Below are 20037 nucleotides of genomic sequence, written 5' to 3'. Positions count from 1 at the left end.
AACCAGCCCGCGGGCCAGCGCAGACGGCCGAACGGGGACGAGCGACTTCCTGCCCCTTCCCCGCTCGCTAATCCTTCGTCGGGATTGGCTCCTGGCTCGGAGGCCCCGCCTCCTCCGGCCCCGCCTCTCGCGGCCGCTTTTCCCGCCTCCGCCGAGCCCGAGCTACGGGGCGGGTGACAGTTGAGGATGGCCGGAGCTGACGGTGCCTCCGGGCAGCAGGCGGAGCTGGAGCCCGTGGTGTCGCTGGTCGACGTGCTCGAGGAGGACGAGGAGTTGGAGAACGAGGCGTGCGCCGTCCTGGGCGGCAGCGACTCGGAGAAGTGTTCCTACTCGCAGGTGGGCGCGTGGCCCGGGCTTCCCCTGCCCCCTCGGGCTCCGGCGGAACCCGGTCTTCCAGGCCGGCCTCTGCTCGTCCCTGCAGGCTCTGCGGTCTTCCTTGGGGAGGCGGCCGTTTCTCTCCGCCCGGTTGCCTCCTTCCTCCTCAGTCTGTTTCCAGTTTCCAGCAGGGACCTCCCCGCCTCCCTCAGTCCGTGTCTGGTTTCCCCAGGACTCCCCGGCCTTGGCCTCACGAAACCGATGCTCTGTCCCCCCTCGGCCGATTTCCCATAAAACCCTCCCCCAGCCCGGTGGCCTCGCTCACCTCCACGTCTTTGTCCTCGCTTTTCCCCCTCCCGAGGGTATTTGTTTTAGGGTTGGACGAGAGAGAGCACTCGGGGTACGGGAGGGCTCCTTTGGAGGTATAGGTGCCACTAGGTAGTGTTTGGGGCGGAATGAAGCCAGGACCACGTCCATCTGCTCCTCCTGGGGTAGGGGTTACGGGGGATGGATGAAGCCAGGACCGCGTCATCTACATTCTTCCCCTCCTGGGGGGGTGGGCTTGGGGAGTGGGGGGGAGACCAAAACCGGGACAGCAGGTGGTTCAGGCCAGGGAGGATAAGCGAAGAGGCGGGGATGGGGGAGGATCTCTTGGATATTGGGAAGGGCTTATGACGAGGGCAGGAGGGGGCGTGATGTCCTCGGTGGAGTGACTCATCCTAAATATTTCTAGATACGAACATGGAGGAGGGTGGGTAGGGAGAAAAACGGACAAGGGCCCAGGATGGGCGGCACACGGGGGATGTGAGGAGGGACGGGCGGGCGTTTCATGGCATGGACTGAGATCATAATGCCACCAGTCACGTCTGACTCTGCCGAGCTGACCCTGGCCGGCGGTTAGATAAGTGAGAAAACCTGGCTGCCCGGACGCAATCCCAGATGTTGCCTGGGATTTAAACCTTTGGTCATCACTAAAAATAACTGAAAGAAACTAAAGGCTTAAGTCTCTTTGTGAGCTATTTTGGAAATAAAGTGAGCTTCGTTGAACAAATGCATCTTTTTCTTTTTATTATAGTAAAACCAAAGGCCTATTTGCACAAGTGTTATGTATGAGCATGGGTGTCCTCACATTGTAGCTGTGGGATCAGGTCTCAGCTGACATCCAAGGAAATACTGACCCTCCCCACTTCTCTCCTCAGAGTAGAATTAAGCCATTATGGAGATTTTGTTGGCCTTTAAAAAAAATATTAACTTTATTTAATTGAAAAGCAAAGGGGGCCAGTGTAGTGGCTCTGCAGGCTCATTCTCCACCTCGCAGCACTGACATCCCCTGTGGGAGCCAGTTCTCTCCCGGCTACTCCTCTTCCCATCCAGCTCCCTGCCTGTGGCTTGGAAGGCAGCAGTGGGGGATGGCCCAAAGCCTTGGGACCCTGCTCAGGTGTGGGAGACCCGGAAGAAGCTCCTGGCGTCAGATCAGCTCAGCTCCATCTGTTTAGGCCATTTGAGGAGTGAACCAGTGTATGGACGGTCTTTCTCTCCTTTTTATAAATGCCATTTAAAAAAAAAAAACTCAAAAAAGAGTTACAGACAGACCTTGCATCTACTGGTTCACTCCCCACAAGGCCACAAGGGTTGGGTACAGCCAGGAGCTTCATCCACATCTCTGAAATACGAGTAGGGCCCCATGCACTTGGGCTATTCTCTGCATTTCCTGGTGCATTAGCTGGAAGTTGGATTGGAACTAGAGCAGCCAGGGCTCGAACTGACATCCACAAGGGATGCCTGTTCTTGTTATGCTACAACGTGAGCCTCCGTTGTGGAGATGTCTACAAGTTTTTTATGCTTTTTCTTTAGCTTTTTGCTTTGGACCTATTTTTGTTTAAATGAAAGATTTGTTTATATGAGAGATACATGGGACAAATCTTTCTCCCCAAAAAGCTGGAACAAACCCTGATGGGCCAGACTGAAGGCAGGAACCCAAAGCTTTATTTGAGCTGCCTGTGTAGGCAGCAGAGACCCAAGCCACTTCAGCCATCATCTGTTGCTTTGCCAGGCTCACTAGCAGGAAGCCAGAGTCCAGCTGGCACTCTGATAGGTGATCCGAGTGTCCCATGTGGTGTCTTGCCCTGTGCCACAGCACACAGCCCTGTGCTCCCTTTGTGACGCTGAGCTGATAGGTGATCCGAGTGTCCCATGTGGTGTCTTGCCCTGTGCCACAGCACACAGCCCTGTGCTCCCTTTGTGACGCTGAGCTGATAGGTGATCCGAGTGTCCCATGTGGTGTCTTGCCCTGTGCCACAGCACACAGCCCTGTGCTCCCTTTGTGACGCTGAGCTGATAGGTGATCCGAGTGTCCCATGTGGTGTCTTGCCCTGTGCCACAGCACACAGCCCTGTGCTCCCTTTGTGACGCTGAGCTGCACTTGCCTTAGTTCTCCTTTGCCTTTTGTTCTGAACAACTTCAAAATAAGTTACAGAGATAAGGATCCTACATCTCTGTCTCAACACGCATCTCCTAATAAAAGAATTTTCTTCTTTTTTTGTGCATTGATTTTTCTCTTTGGTAGAAGTAACAATCATTTTTCAAACCTGAAAGTAAGATATTACTTAGACTTCCATGTTGAAAAAAAGGTTTGTTTTTTTATTGGAAGGGCAGATTTACAACAGAGAGAAAGATCTTCCATCCACTGGTTCACTCCCCAGGTGACCGCAACAACCGGAGCCAATCCAAAGCCAGGATCCAGGAGCTTCTTCAGGTCTCCCACATGCTTGCAAGGTCCCAAGGCTTTGGGCCATCTTCTCTTGCTTTCCCAGGCCATAAGCAGGGAGCTAGAAGGGAAGAGGAGCAGCTGGGATATGAACTCGTGTTTGTATGAGATCCTGGCACATGCAAGAGAAGGACTTTAGCCACTCGGCTACCATACCGGGCCTTTGACATTTTCATTGTTAAAATGAGTCTGCAGACCAATTCATTCACGTGATGGACAAGTTTAAAACTTCTGACTTTTAAGAAAAAATTGGACAGGCTCGGCAGCGTGGCCTCGTGGCTAAGGTCCTTGCCTTGATCCCATATGGCCGCTGGTTCTAATCCCGGCAGCTCCACTTCCTCTCTATCTCTCCTCCTCTCAGTATATCTGACTTTGTAATAAAAATAAAATAAATCTTAAAAAAAAAAAATGGAGGAACACATACTAGTATAGATATGAAATATACAGCATGTTTCAATACTCTTGTACAGACTGTCTTAATTATCACAGTGATTTTTAAAGGAACCTGTTAACCACAGACAACATGATTTTCACTCTCTCTCAGATCTTGGTACAGGTGTTAAGTAAATAGACCCAGTCATTAATTCATTTGCTCTTTTGTTGCTTCTAGGGCTCGGTGAAGCGACAAGCTCTGTATGCTTGTAGTACCTGCACCCCAGAGGGAGAAGAACCAGCAGGAATTTGCCTCGCCTGCAGTTACGAGTGTCATGGGAGTCATAAGCTCTTTGAATTGTACACAAAAAGGTATAGAGATCGTGGCAGAATGCTTTCTAAATGCTTAGAGTCTTTCCCAGCTGCACTCTGTCCTTAACCTTGTGCTGTCATTTAAAGGAGTTGTACACTAGTCAAATTTAATTTAGTTGTTTGGTGTAATAAAATATATACATGGTTTTAGGACCTTTTAAAATATAATTCTAGTATGTGCTCTAATCACCACACCTTGTCTGTCAGCATTTTGTGTATCTGTGGTAACAATGTTTGTCTTACGCATATTTTATGGAGTTCTAAAATGCCTTATTGTTTTATATTTGGAGAGATTCCAAATTGGCTAAATGAACAGCAAGCAAAACCACTTTTTAAATCTTAGAAATGAGTCAGAATACAAAGAGGTGATGATTTGAGTTTAAAAAGTACTTTGTTAGAATTTAAAGAAAAATAAAATTGTGTCTTTTTCCCCCCCAGAAATTTTCGTTGTGATTGTGGAAACAGCAAATTTAAAAATTTGGAATGCAAATTATTTCCTGTAAGTAAGCACTGAGACTATAGACATTTAAAGAAGTTAAAGTTGATACTTGACAAATATTTTTTAGAAAGGACATTTTTATGCTTCTTTTTTGCAAAAATGCCATTTCTTGTTTTGTTGGGTAAACTGCAGAACCTGCTCAGAGCCTGCTATAGAGATTGTCAATAACATGAGAGGTTTTGAATGAAAATGTTCTTTAGAGTAAATCAGGTCTGTTCATGGTGGTTGTGCTCACACTGAAGCTTTTGCTCTGTTCGTGCATTTTTATTTGAAAGGCAGAGAGACATACACGGGCAGTGATATTCCAACTAGAGGCTCACTCCTCAAGTCCTGGCAATGGCTGATACTGGTTCGAACCAGAGCCGGGAGTGTTGAGCCCAGTGTAGCCCTGCTGCCGTGTGGGTGACAGGATCTGGTACTTGAGCCATCACTGGCGTCTCCAAGCGTGTTCCTCAACAGGAAGCTGGCGCACCTGGGATTCTAGGCTAGGCGTTCATTTTGGGGTGCAAACCCTCGAGTGGCACCCCAACAGCAGTGCCCTCCATGCTTGCATGCTCTCTCTCTGAAGCTTTAAAACAAATGATCTGTTGTAATCATGAAGGTGGACAAGATGCACCCAGGATGGCTAATAGATGTTATGGATCCGCGTAGGAATGTTCCATTTCTCTCATCATTGCTGAAACTCACGCTTTCCCCTCCGTCGCAATTAGCTTTAGACATTTCTTTGCTTCTTTTTGCCTGCTGGTAGGTAAGCTGGGAGCCTTGCTTATCACAACCGGCCTAAAGAAGTACTTTGCAATTCTAGGCCATTAACAGTGCATATAGGTTGATAAATCAATGTTCATAATTAACTTTCATCTGTGTTTTATTTAACAGTGTGTTGGGTTTTCCACAGCAGCCACAAAAAGGGTATAAGCTGTATGTTTTATTTATTCTCTGTCCTGGAAAAGGTGTCTTGTTAGTAAGAGTGACTTTTCTTCCCTCCATACTCTGAAAGTTGAAGAAACCACCTTATGTCAGAGAATTTTAATGCAGAAACTTGTTGAATGTTTGAATTTTGTGATAGATGAAGCTCTAATTAAAATTTTGACATACTGCAAATTGAAATTGGTATCTTTTAGGATAAAGCAAATGTAAATTCTGGCAATAAGTACAATGACAACTTTTTTGGATTATACTGCACTTGCAAGAGACCTTATCCTGACCCTGAAGATGAGGTAAGAGAATTGGAGAGTGAAACCCGGAACTGTGTTCTCTTACAGCTTTGACTTCTCAGCCTCTTGTCTCATCTTGTCCTCTGATGCTTTTTAGGAGGAGTTTTGGGAATGTGGAAGGAGTCTAGATTTATCTCTAATGCATCTAGGTTGGATCTATAACTGCTACAGAGTTCAACCATACCCATTTCTGCATCATAGAAACGAGATGTTAGAGTGAACTTTCCTAGGACCAAAATCCTGTTCTCTCTAACATTCCTGCCTGCCTGCTTGCACCATTTCCCAAACACTTTTCTTTTAAGATTATTTTTATTAGAAAGATTTACAAAGAGAAGGAAGACAGAGGAATATTTTCCATCCACTGTGTCACTCCCCAAATTGACTCAATGGCAGGAGCTGAGCCAATCTGAAGCCAGGAGATCGGAGCCTCTTCTAGGTCTCCCATATGGATGCAGGCTCCCAAGACCATCATCTGCTACTTTCCCAGGCCACAAGCAGGGAGCTGGATAGGAAGTGGAGCAGCTGGGACACGAAGTGGCGCCCACATGGGATCCTGATGTGTGTGAGGGGAGTGGTAGTCAACTGAGTTATTGTGTCTCCTTTCTCCCACCACACACACATTTTCTAAGAAAGCTTCAATTTCTTGCCTCTTCGAAAGGAAGGAAATGGAATGTACAGGCCTGACTTGATTTGTGGCCATTTGGAGAGTGAACTAGTGGATGTAAGATCTTTCTCTGTCTTGCCTTCTCTCTAAATTTGCCTTTCTTCAGCTGGCAGATGCTGGCACCGGGGACTAATTCTGTCAAGTTAAACTGCAGAACCACCTGGAGAGTGCATGATCTGGGAGTGGGCCCAGGAGGGAAATAATGGGCCCCTCCCTCTTGGTTATAACTCATACTGGAGAGCATGAAAACCAGGACTGGGGCAGACCTGGCTGGACAGAACGGCACCAACTAGTATAGGCTAGATAGTGGGCCTGGCTGGGTTGAGCTAGGCTTCAGTGCCCATTGATTGATGTATAAGAGAGCTGAATGGGATGTGGGACAGACTGGACTAATCTGTGGTACATACTGGCAAGCACGGGCCCCAGGGCAGGGGGCAGGCCTAGTGAGAGTTATTGTGGGTTGCTCTGACTAGGTTGCAGCTCCCACTGGTTTGTGTGAGGCAAACACACAAGAATCTGGTCTGGGATTACCAGACAAAGTTTCTTTGGGGATCTCCCCAATTGAACTGCCGGACTCAGAACTCCAACCTTGAAGAGAAGTGTAGGTTCCATGGTCTGACCATGGAGTGCAAGTGTTAAAGCTGAGCCTCCTCAGGAGGCTCAGACAGAGCAGTGGACAGCATACCCAGGTGCACATGGAGGATATGGCAGTCCATCGGAACCTGCAGAGGACACCTGGTACCACAACAGAGGATGGAGGACAGAACAAATCAGTCATCTGCCCCAGTCATGTGTTGGCAGTGAAGATCTGGGCAAATAGAAACTCTAAGGTGGACTATGTCAGCCAGTGGATTCTGCAGCGATTTCATTGTGCTTAGAATGGTGAGATTGGCAGCGATTCAGAACTGTTGAATTATCAAAACCACTCGAGCAGGACCCTCTGAGCATGCCCCACATCAGGGACCAGGGATGGGTGGGTGACTGGGTGGGTCTCCCTTTATCTCCCACTTTCCCCCAGATACAGAGAAAAAAAATAGTAATGTGGAAACAACAGTCTTACCCACTTTCCTGTAGCCCTTGTCCCTTTGTACCCTAATCAACTAAGTAAAGATTATCAAAATAAAGTAATTTCAAAAAAATCTGAAAAATTGCCTTTCCAATAAAAAGGAACATGTTTTAAAAAGAAGAAATGGAGTGTATAGTTAGAACACACAGATTTTTTTTTTTTTAAAGATTTTATTCATTTTATTACAAAGTCAGATATACAGAGAGAAGGAGAGACAGAGAGGAAGATCTTCCGTCCGATGATTCACTCCCCAAGTGAGCCGCAACGGGCTGGTGCGCGCCGATCCGAAGCCAGGAACCTGGAACCTCTTCCGGGTCTCCCACGCAGGTGCAGTGTCCCAAAGCTTTGGGCCGTCCTCAACTGCTTTCCCAGGCCACAAGCAGGGAGCTGGATGGGAAGTGGAGCTGCTGGGATTAGAACCGGCGTCCATATGGGATCCCGGGGCTTTCAAGGCGAGGACTTTAGCTGCTAGGCCACGCCGCCGGGCCCAAACACACAGATTTTAAAGTGGATTCTTGCTGCTGTATCTCTTGCTTCCCAAGCATGATCACTGTATGTTCGTGTGTTTTGATAGGTAAATATATCCATGTATATATCTAGATAGGTAGGTATTTTAAGATTTGTTTATTTCAAAGTCAGAGTTACAGTGAGAGAGGGGAGAGAGAGATCTTTTATCCATTGGTGCACTCCCCAAATGGCTGTAACAGCCAGAGCTGAACTGGGCTGATCTAAAGACAGGAGCTTCCTTGAACTCCCCAGTAAATGCAGAGACCCCAGCACTTGGACCATCATCTTCTGCTTTCCCAGGCCATTTAATAGGGAGCTGAATCAGAAGTGGAGCAGCTGGGACTTGAACCTGCACCCATACGGGATGCTGGCATTGCAGGTGGTGGCTTTACTTGCTATGCCACACTGGCCTCCTCTTTGCTTTCGCACTATTTTGCAACTGTAATTCTTTTTTTTTTTTTTTTTAAAGATTTATTCATTTTATTACAGCCAGATATACACAGAGGAGGAGAGACAGAGAGGAAGATCTTCCGTCCGATGATTCACTCCCCAAGTGAGCCGCAACGGGCCGGTGCGCGCCGATCCGAAACCGGGAACCTGGAGCCTCCTCCGGGTCTCCCACGCGGGTGCAGGCTCCCAAAGCATTGGGCCGTCCTCGACTCTTTCCCAGGCCACAAGCAGGGAGCTAGATGGGAAGCGGAACTGCAGGGATTAGAACCGGCGCCCATATGGGATCCCGGGGCTTTCAAGGCGAGGACTTTAGCCACTAGGCCACGCCGCCGGGCCGCAACTGTAATTCTTGAAGCAACTGCATAGAGGAGCAAACTGAAGATATCCTTTTGGATTATCAAAAGTGAACATTTAAAACTGAATGTTTTAAATTATAACTTTTTAAAAAAAGATTTGTTTTTCTGAAAAGCTAAATGGCAGAGAGAGGGCAAAAAAGAGGAAGAGGTCTTTTTTCTCCTAGTTCACTTCGCAAATGGCCACATCAGTTTAGGACTGGGCTAGAGTAAAGCTAGGAGCCCACAGGAGGGCTGGCACCCAAGTGCCTGGGCTATTTTCTGCTGTTTTCAAGGCACATTAGCAGGAAACTGGATTAGAAGTGGAGCTGCCAGGACTCAAACTAACACTGATACAGGAGGGCTGGTGTTGTGGCTGAGTGGGTAAAGCCACTGCCTACAATGCTGGCATCCCATGGGTACTGATTCGAGTCCCAAATGCTCCAGTTTCCTTCCAACTCCTTGATAATTGCCTGGGAAAAGCAACAAAAGGTGATCCAAGTGCTTGACCCTTGCTGTCCATGTGTGAGACTTGAAAGAAGTCTTCAGGCTGGCCATTATGGCCATTTGGGGACTGAACCAGTGGATGAAAGTTCTCTATTTTTGTCCCTTCCTCTCTCTGTAACTGAGTTGTTGTTGTTGTTGTTGTTGTTTGTTTTTATTGGGAAGGTAGATATACAGAGGGAAGGAGATTCAGAGAGAAAGATCTATTCACTGGTTCACTCCCCAAGTGGCTGCAACAGCCAGAGCTGAGCTGATCTGAAGCCAGGAGCTTCTTCTGGGTCTCCCACGTGGGTGCAGGGTCCCTAGGCTTTGGGCCATCCTCTACTGCCCTCCCAGGCCATAAACAAGGAGCTAGAAGGGAAGTGGAACAGCCAGGATAGGAACTGGCGGCCATATGGGATCCTGACGCACACAGGCAAGGGCTTTAGCTACTAGGCTACCATGCTGGGCCCTGTTACTGACTTTTCAAAAAGAATAGGAAGGACAACATTGACATGTTAATGAGCAGACAGGAAAGATTGTGAAAATAAAGGAAAATCTCATACCCTAGTTAGTCTGTGTCTTTTGGTGCATAATTTCCTAGGGCCAATATTTAATTATTGAATTTATTAAAATTGTAGAAGCAATTGATTACCTGTAATCAGCAGTTGTGACATTGACTTCTCGGTGTGCTTGGCAGCGTGGGTGGTTATATCTAAGCTATCACCTAACGTACTCTCATTACTTCATGGGCTGGGTCTATCTGTAAAACAGAAATGCCTATTTACCTCCTAAAGTTTTGTGAGAAGCACATATTAGGTTTCTACTTGAAAGAGCTTTGATGACTGCCTGTGAAGTGCCTGCCTCAGTGTAGCCCTCTAAGAGAAGGTCACGTGGAGTAGGCCTCTGCCCTGCGTGCCTGCTGCATGGGCTGGGGCTCACTGTGCGTCCAGCAGGCAGTGTGATTGCTAACACACACACTGCCTCTCTCTGCTAGATTCCGGACGAGATGATCCAGTGTGTGGTCTGTGAAGACTGGTTCCACGGGAGGGTAAGAACTTTCACCTTTAAAACTTGCTGTCTTTTCAAAAAGACAATTGTTATTTTATATTATAGTTTGGCTTTTAAGAATAAAGATACTATCCAGGTACAGTTTCGGTATTTGCTTGTGCACCTTGACGAAACGCTTGCTGTGTGTGTTTGTAGCACCTCGGAGCCATCCCTCCTGAGAGCGGAGATTTCCAGGAAATGGTGTGCCAGGCATGCATGGAGCGCTGTTCCTTCTTGTGGGCTTACGCTGCGCGCTTGGCAGGTAGGGATTGTGCTGGTGAGATTTGGATGTTTAAGCCAGACTTTTTGCACCTAGCTTCAGTTGGACTCAGATATGGAAAACCCTGAAGGATGTGTTCCTTCCCAGTGTGTTTGTAAATTGGTGGGGAGTCAAACTGGTAAAAGCATCAAATTTGTACTTCAGTGGTGTGGTGCAAAGTATAGATGAGACCAGAACTAGAGAAAATGGAGGCAGTAGTATTTGAGTTAAACTTTGAAAGATAAATCTAAAATAAACTGATTATTTGTAAGACATGCTGTCGGTTTGGGAGGGGTGATGTCTTAGTCCCTTTAGGGTGCTAGAACCAAAATACCATTGACAGCATTCCATAACCCATCAGTCACAGAAATGTTCTGCCTGTAACTATGGTGGTTGGGAGTCCAGGGTCTAAGCCCCAACGGAGCACTTCCTGGTGAGGGTTCACGTCTCCTAGCTTGAGCTTTCTGTGTATTCTCCCGTGGCACAAGGAGAGTGTCTGTTCCCTCTGACCTCTTCTGTTCATAGAAGGACAGTGACCCCATGTATGAGGTGAGCAGTCGTGACTGTCACCTTTTAAAGGACTGTGACTGTTGGAGGTCAGGTTTTCACACACGAACTGGGAGACACAAACGTTGAACTGTAACAGGTGGTGAGACTGTTTATCTCACACTGAAAAGTTGAATTGAAACAACTAGGCTGCACTGAATGGTTTCCTAAATGTTCGGTGTGTTCATACTGATGCTAGATAAGTGTGTGGCTTAGTTTAGTATCTGCTCCTGTGGTCTCTGTCTCACCTTTAGGGCCACTGAGCATTCAAACCAGGAGCAGCAGAGCCATACCTAAGATCTTACCCTACACATAGATTTGTCTTTAATTGCTTATTTTATGTATATGAAACCAAAGAGAGAGACAAGGGAGAGACCTTGTCCACCTGGTGGCTCACTCCCAGGATGGGTCAGGATGAGGCTACTAGGAGTCTGCATCTCTAGGTCTCCCACGTGGGCGGCAGAGAGCCCGTGCTGGAGTCATTGCCCGCTGCCTCCCGGGCAGCATTAGTAGGAAGTTGTCATCTCGCACTTTAATTTTGCCTCAGAGATCTTAAACTTAGTGCTCCCTCTTGTTCATATCTTCCAGTTACAGCACTTGCCACAGGCTCTGGACCTGGGTGTGTATTTCTCACTGATTGGGTTTCTCTTGATCTTCCCCTGTCTTCCTTCATTTCCTTCGTTTGGGTGAAGCAGATAGCTTCATTTCCTGCTACATCATTTTTTTTTAAAGATTTATTTATTTATTTTTAAAATTTTTATTATAAAGTCAGATACACAGAGAAGAGGAGAGACAGAGGATCTTCCATCCCCAAGTGATAGCAGCACCTGGTGCTGCGTCGATGCAAAGCCAGAAGCCAGGAACTTATTCCAGGTCTCCCATGTGGGTGTAGGGTCCCAAGGCTTTGGGCTGTCCTTGACTGCTCTCCCAGGCCACAAGCAGGGAGCTGGATGGGAAGTGGAGCAGCCAGGATTAGAACCGGTGCCCATATTGGATTCCAGGCATGTTCAAGGCGAGGACTTTAGCCATTAGGCCACGGCGCCAGGTCCCTGCTACATCATTTTAAAAACATTTATTTATTTACTTGAAAGGCTGAGTGACAGAGAGGGACAGACAGATCTTCTATTTTCTGATCACTCCCAAATGACTGCAATAGCCAAGTCTGGGCCAGGCAGAAATCATGAGCCGGGAACTCCATCCTGTTCTTCCCTGTGGGTGGCAGAGACCCAAGGACTTGGGCCATCCTGAGTGTCTTCTCAGGAGCATTAGCAGGGAGCTGGATCTGAAGGGGCGTGGCCTCAATGTCAAGTGACACTCTTATGGGTATGGTAGTGGCTTGAGAGGCTGTGCCACAACACGGGCCCTTCCTGTTAACTTGTGATGCCATATCCACATTGGAGCTCCCTACTGCTTCACCGTATGTTTCCACAGCCATCCTTTATTTCTTCTCTCTTAATTTTTTCCAGAATGATGCTTTTACCAGTGTTTGTCATTGTAATTCTTCCTACTGCATGTTGTCTCTTGAGTTCTAACATATACAATATGTCATTCTTTTACATGTAAATGCTGACAAAGTGATTGGTATTATTCAGTGAACTGATCAATTATTTGAATTATTGGATCATGCAGGCATAACTAAAATGTATTGATATTTCTTTTCTCAATATTGCAGACTTTGCTTCCTCTCTAGATTCCGAGAGATTTTTTAATCAGGATAAGGAATCTCATTGTCTGCATAGATTGGTGGGTGTGTAAGTGTATTTGTTTCTAATTGAACCCACAGTAACCAAAATGTCTGCTGAGGATGATGGCTTGGTGCTGAGTGTTGATGGACCAGGTGATCAGGAAGTTAGTAAACCTGGCAATGGGGAGCATCAGGCGAGTGTCCTCAAAGGGGGTGCTGCTGAGCACAGAGAAGAGGCCGCCGCTGGAGGGAACGCCGAGCAGAGTGAAGAGCCCTGTGCCACTTCTAGTTCTGAATCCCATCCTCAGGTAATGATGTAGAAGCCAGCAAAACTAATTCTGAAAGCTCTGGAGCTTCACGATTTCACTCGCTTCTTGCCTAAAGAAAGCCCTTTATAAAATTTCTGCTCTGTAAAGCTATGACACTTTACAAGTGCTTCCAAATTTCATTTCAGAAAGTGCTTACGAATCAAAGCCTCAACACAGAACTACAGTCTGGCTGCAGACTCGAGGCTCTGAGAGCTAAGCCGTTTATGAAGAAGGACACTGCCACCTATTGGCCCCCAAACTGGCGCAGCCAGCTGTGCACCTGCCCGGAGTGCATGGTGAGGGCTTGAGCTTGGTGTCAGCGTGCTTTGTGTCCTGTGTGAGAACACCTGAAGGTGTGTTTGTGGAATTGGTGTAGGAGTGTGCAGAGCTTCAAAATGTTTATACCAAGCGAATGGGTGGAGCAGTGCTTACGGCTTGAATGCTTGTGGAAAACATGAAGAGTTATGTCATTTTTAAATTGACTTTAATTTTAGTGGAAAATGGCAGTTATTTTTTGTGTCTGTGGAGTTGGCTTGGAAACATACGTTGTTTGTAAGTTACAGTAAATCAGTGATTTTTTAATATAGACCACATAGTGTCAGCTAGGAAGCTGAGAGATTTCTAGAATAGGTTTGCACAAACAGAATGAACTGTGCAGAACTCTGCTGTTTTCAATAGAACTTGTTACACTTTTAGTTATGCTCATGAGGTCCACTTGAGGATGATGTGCACTGCTAATGAGAAATGTGGTTTTATGTTTTAAAGAAAATGTATGGAGAGCTGGATGTGCTGTTCCTGACAGACGAATGTGACACAGTGCTGGCCTATGAAAACAAGGGCAAGGTGGACCAGGCGGCTGACCGGCGTGACCCTCTGATGGATACCCTGAACAGCATGAACAGAGTGCAGCAAGTGGAGCTTATTTGTGGTAAGTGCTGTTTGTGTATGAAAATGGAGCCAGGAGCTTCTCCCAAGTCTTCCACGCAGCTGCAAGGTCTCAGGGACTTGGGCTGTCCTCTGCTGCTCTCCCAGGCCACGAGCAGGGAACTTAATGGGAAGTGGAACAGCTGGGACATGAACTAGTGCCTGTATGGGATCCTAGTGCTTAAAAGGGGAGGATTAACCTGTTGAGCCATTATGCTGAGCCTATGGTTTCTTTGTTTATTTTTTTTTTTTTAAGTGCAAGAAATATTATTGGTCCCGGTGCTTTGGCCTAGTAGCTAAATCCTCACCTTACACGTGCTTGGGATCCTGTGATCTTGTACTATCCTGTCATCTTGATAGTTCTTGAGACTGTCCCGGCGGTTCACAGTGAACCATCAGAGGGGAAAACTGCCTTAGTTGTCAGCTTCTACATGTCCTTCCTGGCATGCCCAGCCCAGCTGCTTTCCACTCAGACACCACTATATTCCTATCCTCTTAACGGCACTGACCATTTCTTTTGTTACTTTGATTAATTTTTTTATTTATTAGAGTAAAAGCTTTTTGAGAGTGCATCCAGAAGTAGCATTCAGAAGTGCCCTCCATAACACACTGCACAGCTAACATTCCCTGGGCCCAGGGCCTTTATAAGTGCTAAGATTGCATAGAAATAGGAAACTTTCAACAGAAATCTTCGCTACTATTTCAGGGAGTGAGAGAGAGTTGTGTTTTCTGTGGGTTTCTTTGTTTGCTTGAAGAAAAAAGATCCCGGAAGTCCCAGTGAAGGCTGCTCAGCAGAGTGTAAGAAACTGCGCCGTGTTTTGGGCAGCTTTACCTAACAGTGCGTTCCCCGCTCGTAGATGTCAGTGGCAGTAAAATATTTTGTCTTTAGAAGCAAATGACTTGTCTCAATTTTTAAATACTAAGTACACATGTGGTTTTGTTTTAGAATACAATGACTTGAAGACAGAGCTTAAGGACTATCTCAAGAGATTTGCTGATGAAGGCACGGTATGTTGAGCTAAAGAATTTTATTTTTTTTTAGTTTAAAAAAACATTGATTTTCTTCCACTTTAAAGATAGAGCATCTCTCTTTCCTCTCTCCTTTCTCTCTCTCAAATACACATAGACAGGTATCTTCCACCCACAGTCCACTCCCCAAATGCCCAAATGTCTGCGACAGCCAGGACTGGGCCAGGCTGAATCCAGGAGCCAGGATTTCTCTGGATCTCCCGTGGGTGGCACTTGAGCCATTGCCTGTTCTCTGCTAGGAGTGCATTACCAGGAAGCTGGACCGGAAGTAGAGTAGCCAGGACTTGAGTCAGTTGCTTCAGTGTTGGATCGGAAGTGGGATGTGGATGTCACAGTCAGCAGTTTAATTGACCGTGTCACAGTGCCCTCCCTTTAGTTCATTGATTTTAAATAGACAAGCAGAGCACATAAACAGGCACTCCCATCTGGTTGTTCACAATCCAGATGCCCAGGACAGCTGGGCCCGGGCTAAGGCCATAGCCTGAGGCTGAGAGTTGAGTTCAGGTCTTCCATGTGGGTGGCAGGAACCTGGTCACTTAAGCTGTCACTGCTCCCTCCAGGGTCTGCATTGGCCGGGAGCTGGTGTTAGGAGCCAGAGTTGATGCTGAACTTATGGGACTCTGGTATGAAACTTGGGCCTTTTAACTGAGTGCCTGCCCTGAGTTAAAGAATTTTAATCATAACACTGTAAGTTTTGCATAAGCTGCTTATTTTTGTGATGGTTAAGAATGTTTAACTTAATTGTCGTATTTGAGAATACTGCGGAAATGACTTGTAGCAGTTTTGGCAGAAGAGCAATCAGTGGTCCCCTAGGGCATCTTTCCCAACCTTGGCCAGAACAGAAAGGGGGTAAGGGAGAGAGCCGCGCCGTAGGACTGAGGGCTGCTAGTCCGCAGAGGGGAGCGCTGGGGACAATCCGTGAGAGTGACTGTGCAGTCGGCCCGCTGAGTGAGTCCTGGGCATGCTGGGAGGGTGAGCAGGATGAGGAGGCCGGGCAGGGAAGAGCAGGCCTGGCTGGTGGGTTCTACACGCCACAGGTTAGAACAGAAGAACTTTATCTTTGCGGGCTGAACAATAACTTGTGCTAGTAAGAGAATCTGTTGGTTTATTTATTTTTATTTTTTAACATTTATTTATTTGAAAGGGAGAATTAAGGAGAGACACAGAGAGAAAGATCTTCTGTCTGTTGTTCCTCTCCTCTGATGGTCACATGGCCAGGGCTGAGCTAGGCATAACCCAGGAGAATCTTTTGGGTCTCCCACATAGGTGGCAGGACTGCAAGCATTTGGGCCATCCTCTGCTGCTTTCTCAGGCGTATTAGCAGGGAGCTGGATCAGAAGTGGTGGCACCAGGAAAAAAATAGAGCCAGTAGGACTTGGACTGACAACCATGTAACATGTTGGCATTGTAGGTGGCAACTTAACCCACTATGCCACAAAACATAATTTAGCTTTTCTCTTTTTTTAGTCTAAGATTATCTACAAAAACAGTAAATGTTCTGTTTGTCACACCAGATCTTGTAACTTGGGGACCTCTGAAATAAAGCATCTACTGAGTCATGACACGTGTGAGCGGAGAAGGCCCAGGCCTGGGGAGTGAACCAGCGAGTGGAAGATCTTTCTGTCTGTTCTTCACCCTGTAAATCTGACTTTCCAATAAAAATGAATAAAACTTAAAAAAAATGTGGAAGACCCAGGAATCTAAACTGCAGGGCCAAATGCCTGTCCCTGTCTCCTTCCTTCTTTTTCCTTCATTATTCCTTCCCTCTTTCCTTCCCACCTGTCTTCCCCCTTCTCTCTGTCTGATTTCTTTGAAAGGCAGTTACAGAGAAAGAGACCTTGCAACTGCTGATTTACTTCCCAAAATGCCACAACAACTGGGGCCAGGAGCTTCAGGCCCGTCTCCCTTGCAGTGTGCCCTGCAGGTGGCTGGGCTCCAGACTCCTAGCCGTGCGCTCTTGCCTTCCTGCGCATAGTAGCAGGGAGCTGGGTTGGAAGTGGAGCTGCTGGGACTCGCCCTGGGGCTCGGAGAGAGGGTGACGACGTTGTAGGTGATGACTTAAACTGCTGTGCTGCAATGCTGCCTGCTTGCTCTCTTTTTTTTCAGTTTAATTTCCGGAGAAAGGTTTATGACAAATCTGCACACTCAATTCCCCTGCCCTCGCCGCTTGACATGACTAAGCAGAGACAATGACAAGGCTAGAGTGGCTTGCTCTTTTCCCTGTCCAACTTCAGTCCGGAAGTTCACCTTAGAACTGGGGAGCATCCAGGCTGACCCCTGTGTGCAGGGTGGGCCCACCATCCACCAGGATGGGCTGTGAGCCCCGGCACTACCATGCTACCCCAGCCGCATCCAGCCATTGTCTCATCCCCCATGGATTTTAGTCAGACCTCCATGCAGAAGGTCCAAGCCTTTTTCCTCAGGATCTGGGGGTGGAATCGGTCCCAATTTCTAGATACAACTGAGGGGAGCCTGGGGGTAATCTTGGAAGATGTGAGATCCCATCTAGTGGATGGCTACTTTGAGCCACACGGCCTTGGTCCCATGTGAGGCACAAGGAAAATGTTCCTGGACCTTAGTATACAAACAGAAAGTTGGGGGGTTGGGGGGCTTTAGCACAATGGCTCAATTGGATAATCTTCCCTTTGCAAGGTCTGGGTTCCGATATGGACACCAGTTCGTGTCTCAGCTGCTCCACTTCCCATCCAGCTCCCTGTTGTGGCCTGGTAAAGCAGCAGAGAACGGCCCAAAGCCTTGGGACCCTGCACGCGCGTGGGAGACCTGGAAGAAGCTCCTGGCTCTTGGCTTCAAATTGACTCAGCTCTGACTTGTGGTCATTTGGGGAGCGAATCAGTTGATGGAAGATCTTTTTCTTTCTCTCCTCTGTAAATTTAGCTTCCACTAAAAATAAGTAAATCTTAAAAAAGAGAGAGAGGAAAGAAAGAAGTAGAAAGCTAGGAACTGGTTGTGCACAAAGGAGTTTGATTTGCGAAGTGGGCAGGTGAAGAAGAGGAGGAAGAGGAAGGCAGCTGCTGTCGGAATCCTGGAGATGGGTGTCTCCTGAGAGGAGGCAGAAAGACTTTCTCTTCTTTTTGATATTTTATTTTGCTAATATAAACACCTTACTGTGGTGTTATAAATAAGTTTTTCATCAAAACTGAGGATAGAATTCGCATTTTTATTGCATAAAGTAGATTTACTACAAGTAATGCTTCTGTAGTATTTTTTCAGTTTTGTTTATGTAGCAAATGTTTTCAATTTTGGACTCAAAGTGGGAGGTTTTTAAATTCAGTTTTTGTTGAAACATTCCCTGTTGTTGATGAAGAGGAAAGCTCCAATCTGAAAGTGGCATGGGCTTGGCTCCCCAGGGGCTTTGGCAGAGCCCAGGAGTGCTGCCACGTGAGCGGGTCCTGCCAGGCTCTCCGTGCCAGGCAGCTGCTGCTGGCTTTCCTTTGGCCTTGGGAAACAGGAAGGAGGCGGGCCCTGGCCTTCCAGCCGTTCTGCGGGCTGAACCCCAGAGATGGCGTCCCATTTCCTCTGGAAGTGGAGACTGCTGACTCCATACGGTGGCATTTGAACAGGGGTCTTTTCCGGGTAGCTCTGTGCTGGGCTGGGTGCCACAGTGATGGGCACGAGGGGAAGCAGCCGCCCCGGTTGTGCCCTGTGTTCAGGAGGCTGCTTTCTCCCGGCAGGACCTGCTGGCAGTGGAGCAGTGTTGCTTTCGTTAACAGTGTCTTGGCCTCTTCAGACATTGCCACTCCCTGTTCTGATTGCAGCTTTTCTCCCACAGGTTGTTAAGAGAGAGGACATCCAGCAGTTCTTTGAGGAATTTCAGTCCAAGAAGAGAAGGAGAGTGGATGGGATGCAGTATTACTGCAGCTAGATGCCGCCGACGCCGTCCCGCTCAGGCCAGCCGACCGCCCTTTGTGCTCCCCGAATAAAGGAAGCGTCCATCATGTCTGGTCCCTTGCTGTCATCCCCCTCCTCGGCTGCAGGGGCCACCATGTTTAAGCTCATGTCCCAACCAGTGTTCCTTTTCAACTAACTGCAGCTTGTCCCCTAGACTTGTGCCCATAACCCTCCTAGCCCCAGGGTCACTTGCTTGTAAGTTGTGAGATGTTTGATTTGGTTATGAGAAAGCGAGTTGGTTTCCCATTGTGACGATTATTCCTTAACTCCGACTGCCTGTACTTGGCTGTGGGGCTATCGCCTGCCAGGCTCTCCTCCTTCAGGGTCATGGAAGGTGCTCTTCCGGTCAGCCAGCCCCTCAAGATCCCCTCACCCCTGCAGTCACGGTGCCTTGGGTCAGCGCTTCCTCAGGCCTGGTCTCTCCCTCAGCCACACCCCTGCTTTCTGAGCTGTGGTCACAGCCCAGAAGCCATCTTGGAACTTTCTTTTCTGGGCCCAACCTCTGGAGTCAGCAGGATGGAACGGATGTCTGTCACAGCAGGGAGAGGGGATGATGATGGGTTGAGGAAGCACGTGTTTGTCACAGTGACATCTCCCTTCTGAGTCTCCTGGCCCTGGGACGTGAGGCTTGGAGCAGCGCAGTGCTTGGGGACTTGCAGAGAACACCCCGGGGTTGCAGGCCCTCTGTGCCGTCTCGCCAATCACCGACGTACCCCTTGAGATCTGGGTGATTTATGAAGTCCTCTGGATTTCTTTACATTATCAGGGATATTCATAAGCATATATTACAAATGGACCTATTTTGATATTGTTCTGTTATGAAAATGTTATTAGAATCCCAATAAATTATTGTTTTTCTCTTTGTGCTGAAGAAAAAGTTTACTGTTAGTGGGCAGGGTAGGACTGCCCTGTTGTGGAAGATTCCAGACCAGGCCACAGGGACGAGGACAAGTTTCAGGCCTGTGTGTGTCCCGTAGCCGCAGGGGCTCCCTGGTGATGGGCCCTCCTCTGGAGGTTCCTTGTGCAGGGGTGTGCCCTGTGCCCGTGCTGAAGGGGTGGGCACGCCTTCCATTTGCTCCCAAGAAGTCCACGCAGCCACCTGGTTTAGGTGGCGGGACCTTGGTCATCTGCTTGGGCAGTTGCTCCCTCTGCAGGAATAAGGCCTTTTGACACTAGGCCACTCTGGGGCCCCACAGGCATGTTGATGTTCCTTTTGTCCCACAGGCACAGATAGTGTATCCAGCAGTCCCTAAGCAAGGGCAGCTTGTCCTACAAAAAGCACCTTAA

General features: G+C 47.7%; 1 protein-coding gene across 1 annotated transcript; it reads left to right on the top strand.

The window, feature by feature from the left end:
• The first annotated feature begins 178 nt into the window (after positions 1 to 178).
• Positions 179 to 18797, top strand: UBR7 (ubiquitin protein ligase E3 component n-recognin 7). The gene is made up of 11 exons (XM_004584324.3): positions 179 to 336; positions 3693 to 3826; positions 4265 to 4325; positions 5447 to 5542; positions 10039 to 10092; positions 10248 to 10353; positions 12680 to 12888; positions 13035 to 13184; positions 13654 to 13816; positions 14759 to 14820; positions 18632 to 18797. The coding sequence occupies exons 1-11, from the start codon at positions 187 to 189 to the stop codon at positions 18722 to 18724; spliced, it is 1278 nt and encodes a 425-aa protein (XP_004584381.2). The 5' UTR covers positions 179 to 186; the 3' UTR covers positions 18725 to 18797.
• Positions 18798 to 20037: the final 1240 nt, after the last annotated feature.

This window comes from Ochotona princeps, chromosome 26, assembly GCF_030435755.1.
Source record: "Ochotona princeps isolate mOchPri1 chromosome 26, mOchPri1.hap1, whole genome shotgun sequence".
In the NCBI taxonomy this organism is placed as follows: domain Eukaryota; kingdom Metazoa; phylum Chordata; class Mammalia; order Lagomorpha; family Ochotonidae; genus Ochotona; species Ochotona princeps.
Note: the sequence above shows the minus strand (reverse complement) of the source record. Positions and strands in the feature narration are given on the sequence as shown.

Bases quoted from the DNA above. Each gene is read 5' to 3' on its own strand.
- UBR7 (XM_004584324.3), top strand. From the start codon at position 187: ATGGCCGGAGCTGACGGTGCCTCCGGGCAGCAGGCGGAGCTGGAGCCC. The intron at 10,093-10,247 runs GTAAGAACTTTC...GTGTGTTTGTAG, and splicing joins AAGACTGGTTCCACGGGAGG to CACCTCGGAGCCATCCCTCC. The intron at 13,817-14,758 runs GTAAGTGCTGTT...GTTTTGTTTTAG, and splicing joins GCAAGTGGAGCTTATTTGTG to AATACAATGACTTGAAGACA.